The sequence below is a fragment of the Acipenser ruthenus genome, chromosome 38 (genome assembly GCF_902713425.1).
Source record: "Acipenser ruthenus chromosome 38, fAciRut3.2 maternal haplotype, whole genome shotgun sequence".
Lineage (NCBI taxonomy): Eukaryota > Metazoa > Chordata > Actinopteri > Acipenseriformes > Acipenseridae > Acipenser > Acipenser ruthenus.
In genome coordinates this window covers 287021-292985 of record NC_081226.1, presented here as the reverse complement: position 1 = coordinate 292985, position 5965 = coordinate 287021, and the positions used below count along the sequence as shown (strand labels likewise).

The window sequence follows — 5965 nt, the reverse complement described above, 5'->3', positions numbered from 1 at the left end:
AAGAAAATAGAGTTCAAATGCTGTTCGGACAGTCCCGAGCCAGTCTCTGTTTCATTCATTTATTTCTTAGCAGACGCCCATATCCGGGGCGACTTACAATTGTTACAAGATATCACATTATTTTTACATATAATTCCCCATTTGTACAGTTGGGTTTTTACTGGAGCAATCTAGGTAAAGTACCTTGCTCAAGGGTACAGCAGCAGTGTCCCCCACCTGGGATTGAACCCACGACCCTCCGGTCAAGAGTTCAGAGCCCTAACCAATACTCCACACTGCTAACTCATCTGTATGCAGTGGCAGTTTGGAGACATGCAACTAAATAAAATATTGTTTTACGTAAAAACTTGTCCCGGGTCCGAACATTTCTGTGGGCGGCACTGAGTAGGATCTCTCTCTCTCTCTCTCTCTCTCTCTCTCTCTCTCTCTCTCTCTCTCTCTCTCTCTCTATCTTCAGGCAAAATAATGTTCAAGTTCCATTAATAATGGCAATTTCTTTTTCTGTATTATTCTGCGTCGTAAGTTCTGATCCGCACTTTCCCATCGTGCTGGAAGCTCTCGTTATGAATTTACAGCAGAGGCGGCGGTGTGTGATACTGACCGGTTTACTCTGAATCGGAAGCTGGGAGGGAAACATTCCTTGCTAATGGGAGAGACGGGTGCCTGGTAACTATTTGCAGCATGTATGCGTTGAGTGCATGCCATGTCATATACGGAAAGAAGAATTACATTTATAGGATAGGTAGCCCACATATAATTTCACAACACCATATATATATATATATATATATATATATATATATATATATATATATATATAAAACAGTACCATGGCAAACTTGAAATGGGTTGTTCTGACTGGGACAATGAATGGAAACATTTCTAAAGAAACTAAAAGAAAGTATTAGCCTACCCTTTACTATACTATACTATACTATACTATACTATACTATACTATACCATTACTACTACTTCAGAGTACTGTAATCTGTCACGTGTCATTTAATCTGTAGTATTTTGTATTTAATTATACCCTGATGTAACTATCACTGACACTGTTATCTGCTCCGTTATCAAATCGTATTTTGTCACACTTGTACTTGTTAGAACCAAAGTCCTTGTATTTATCTTGCTCTTAATTGTAGTATTACTTGTACTGTGATTCTTGAAATGTATTTTTGTTTACGACTGTAAGTCGCCCTGGATAAGGGCGTCTGCTAAGAAATTAATAATAATAATAATAATAATAATAATAATAATAATAATAATAATAATAATAATATGTTTATTCTATCGTTTATGGGAAATCAGCATTCAAAGTAAAATTTCCAGGACAGAGCACTCACATGTTTTAACTCAAAGTCTTTCGTTTTTGCAGTAAGATGAATGCAGCTGCTCTTTAACCCTAAAAACAGCTGCGCGTGTTGGTGCAGCAGTGCGCGCTTTGCTGTGTTTGCACCGCGCGCATGACGTGTAGCAACCCGTCTCTCCAATAAATAAGAGGCTCGCTAGGGTAAAAGGAAAACATCTTTGCTATTTTTGGCGATTCTCACCCAGGCTCTTTGGAACAGCGCACAGCAAGCGCCGACAGGAAGACTTCGGTATGGAAACGCACACCATCTTCTGGATTGTCGCATCGCTCTGTGCAGGTAAATATACATGCATTAGGAAGAAAAGAAAAATAGACAGAAAAAATATGCATTTTTAAGTCGGTAATGACTTTTTTTAAAGAAAAAAAGTAACTTTTTTATTTAAATTGTGCATGGCTAGCAAATAATTCGTTTAAATAAGTTCTTATAAGAAAATTGTTAGCATTATCATGCTATTTATTAGTAGCAATAATAATAATAATAATAATAATAATAATAATAATAATAATAATAATAATAATAATAATAATAATGTTTGTAATCATTTTTATTGCATTTTGTTTTAGGGTGTTTGGCTGTTCTGGAACTAAACCCCGTCACAGACCCCGTGATCGGGCTGGTTGGGGGCAGCGTGCTCCTCGAGATTAAACCCCCGGGACCTCTCGGTGGGATGATCTGGATGTTCGGTCCCGAAGACATGCCTGTGGTGTCGTGGGCCGGATCAGAACCAGAGATAGACCTCGATTACAAGAACAGGGTTACTCTGAACACGAAAACCGGCTCGCTGCAGCTCAAACCCGTCTCCCTCAACGACTCCGGAGTGTATACGTTTGAGGGAACAGTGTTTGTGTCGGCAGAGGTGCAGCCATTCAAGGGGAGTGTCACCGTGACCGTGCATAGTAAGTCAATCGGGAAGAAATATTCGAATGTGCCCCTCCACTATTAACTGGTGTGTGTGCGTGTGTGTGTGTGTGCGTGTGCGTGTGGGCGTGTGTGTGTGTGTGCGTGTGCGTGTGTGTGTGCGTGTGCCTGTGCGTGTGTGTGTGTGTGTGTGTGTGTGTGGGGGGGGGGGGGGGTCTGTGTGTCCTTGTCTAAACCCATTCCAGGTTTTAATACGTGCTTGATCAGACCCTTAAACTCGGAGTGAAACCAGGACTGGATCAAACTGCTATGCAATGGGAGTCTTATTCCCATCCCTGAAGTCACTGCACTATTAAAGTCGAAACATGATTCAGGGGAAACTGCAGCTGTCAGCCAAAATCCATTTCAGGGTCCCGTTAGCCAACATCCAGCCGCAGGAAGCAGAAGAACGATTTTTCTAGACCGGTGAGGAGCAGTGCTCCACCCAACATCTTAAACCGTAGGGTCAGTAATGTTTTTTCAGTTGATTAGTTACATGTTGCTGTGGTTTTACTGTGGGGCACTTTTCAATCCTTTACCCCATCTCCTGAATACCAAAATGAGATAAAGGCTGAGAGCAGGTTAAAGCATATGTAAGCACTGTAAATAATAATAATAATAATAATAATAATAATAATAATAATAATAATAATAATAATAATAATAATAATAATAATACATGACAAACCAGGGTGAACTATAGTATATGCATGGCATAACCATACTGGAAAAACCTGCCAAAAGATATTGTGCACAAATAAGGGCTCAGCCACTAGCTCCCCTCCTTTCTGTGTTTGTGGTTTGATCAGCTGCCTCCCTCATGGCACATCTGGAACGGTGTTCCCATCCTCCCCCCTCGGAGACCTGTGTCTGAGCCTCACCTTTCCCATGAAGTGGGATCCTGAGGCTGAACCATGCTTCCTGAAACACCCCACCCCCCACCCCCTACACCTGGTGAATCAGAATTCTTCAAATGCTGATTTTGCACTGTAGTGTTCGTATTCACACGCTTCAAACCGCTCTGCAGATTTCAATCCAAAGTGACTTACAGAGACTAGGGGGGTGAACTATGCATCATCAACAACTGCTGCTGAGTCACTTCCAATAGGACCTCATTTATTTTACATCTCATCTGATGGATGTTTATTTAGAGAAGGAATCTCTTAAGACAAAGTTTGCGATCACCTTCCTGGGGCCCCAAATGCAGTATTTCTACAGAAAAGGGACGTGTCACTTTACCAGCAGAATGCCTAATTCTGTGCCTTGTATTCACAGCTCTAATAGGAACAGTGATTGTGAACCCCAACCCTGAACAGCCAATAGAAAACCAGGCTCTAAACCTGACCTGCGAGGTGCTTGGATCAAAGACTGTTTCCTCAAGGCTCTGGCTGAAGGACGGTCAGCCCTTGTCCGCTAGTGACAGAATAACATTGTCTGTGGACAGCAGTGTAGTCTCCTTCAACCCAGTGCTGCAGTCTGATAATGGAGAATATCAGTGTAAAGCTAAAAACCCTGTAATTGAAGTGGCGAGCCCTGGATACATACTGGAGGTCAATTGTAAGTATCCAAAGACCCTCTTGTCTTCGTGCTGCTTGATCTCTTTCTTACTGCTGCCCTGTTTATAGATTATTTATTTATTTATTTATTTATTTATTTATTTATTTATTATCAGATTGTTTGGCAGACGCCTTTATCCAAGGCGACTTACAGGTGTTACAGGGCAGTACAAGGCTACAGTCCAAAGACAATATTTAAATATGATGTAGTTTACAGTATTTGCTACTAGAATACAATATGAGATAAGAAATAACAATTTAGGATTAAGACAATTTGTATCTACAAAGACAGATTAGTAGTGCAAGGACAGAGCATCGGGTGAGCATCCAGTAACGTGGTGATCTGTTCAGGCAAGTCCAGGGCAGAGCACAGATCCTCTCGCGTGTCTTGCATTGCACATGGACCTGATCAGACCTCCATTCAAGAATGCAGAGTATCAGAGATAGGCTTACCTGTAAAATCCTTTGTAACTAGACTGGCATAACGAAATCGTTTCAAATGTTGATCATCATCCAGGGCTACATTCTCCTCTTTGGAGAAGCCAGTTTTTTCTGTTTATTATTATTATTGCTGTTTTTTGTATATCTTTTAAATTGTACTCTGTGTGTATTGCAGATGGACCAGAGCAGGCATCTATTACAGGACCAGACTCAGCAGCTGAAGGCTCATCTGTAACATTCACATGTTTGGCTCAGTCTCTCCCCCCTTGTAATTACACCTGGTATTTCAATGGAGCAGAGACTGCCCAGGGCTCGCAATACGAGATAGATTTTGTAAGCAATGCTGATAGGGGAAGTTACACCTGTGTAGCCTGGAACACAGTGACTGGAAGAATCACTTCTGCAGTAAAGGAATTTAATGTGACTGGTGAGTTTATTGGGTTTGTAAGGGAAACACTTCTACCTGGTTACCATTCCATTAATTTCAAGAAATGTTAAGTGCATTTGCAGTCCTGAAGAGTGTTTTCGGTCAAATCAAATGCATATATAGCCGACTGGGTACACATCAACATCTGTGTTCAAAAAAGTACTACCTACTAAATCACGACCCAATTATCTTTCATTAGAAAAAGACTCACTGTACTTGGTGCATTTGTAGAAGTATCTTGTCACTTCCCAGCTGACGAATTGCTAAGATTGGAGAGGTATGGGAAAGCTGAGCTCCCAGTACTTGATGTTGCGCTAATGTGTTGATTATCCCTCGCACTGTATTTAAATTAGGGGTGTGCATAAACTCGTTAATCGTACTCTGAATTGCCTTTAAGAACTGTTTATCGGCATCCGATAAATCCATTCGTTAATGTGTTGATTTCAAAACAGGAAAAGCCGTCCTTCCCTCACTTTTAGAATTAAGTACAATCAATGTCGATTAGTCAGTGTATGTCCTCGACACGCCAGTACAGCAGTACAGATATCAGCGCCCTGGATGAGAGGAAACCATTCTTCCAATCGGCTTGGAAAACACTCAATGTGGAAGTTAATTGCCCTTAATTAACGTTAATGGTTGGATTTCTTCAGTACTGTCAATTCCGAGTACGAGCAGCGAGTTTTTGCACACCCCTCACTCAAATGTTTTTTTCTGTTTTCTTTCAGAATCGGGTTCTGGTTCTGGATCAGGATGTTTGAAAGCAGAGATTGCGCAGATTGCTATCGGCGCGCTTTCAGGGATCGCTTTGCTGCTCTGTCTTTCTGTATGAAAACACGTGGTTTTTAAAATCTCTACTTACTGTTTCACTAACTCAATAGCTTTTTTTTACTCTTTCTTAAAATGTTACTCTTTTACACGATCGTAGATTTCTTAACCGTTTACATCCAGCCGATGATATTAGTAAAAGTTTTGATTTTTCATTTTTTATCTTGATCAATTTATAATACCCATCACCCACACGGGGAAACACATGCAGCTTCTCTCCGAAGTGATGTTTATGTTCTTCCTTCAGAGTGATTGGGTTTCAAACAATCATGGAAATGCAATCCAGCCATTAAAAATAATTACATAAAGTTACAGCCAGGATGGCTTCATTGCAATAATACTAGCTAGGCAGCTTAACTAGTAATATTTAGACAAATGGTTATTATAATGGTACTTTTGGTGATTACTGGCATTTTTATTTTAAAATAAAATCTAATATTTCTATA

The 5965-nt window shown here is 40.4% G+C and overlaps 1 protein-coding gene across 1 annotated transcript; it reads left to right on the top strand.

Annotated features, from left to right (window-relative positions):
- Positions 1-1519: 1519 nt before the first annotated feature.
- On the top strand, positions 1520-5965 carry LOC117433903 (carcinoembryonic antigen-related cell adhesion molecule 1-like). Its single transcript, XM_059009306.1, has 5 exons — positions 1520-1649; positions 1937-2269; positions 3546-3827; positions 4443-4694; positions 5420-5965. Exons 1-5 carry the CDS (start codon positions 1604-1606, stop codon positions 5521-5523), a joined length of 1017 nt encoding a protein of 338 aa, XP_058865289.1. The 5' UTR covers positions 1520-1603; the 3' UTR covers positions 5524-5965.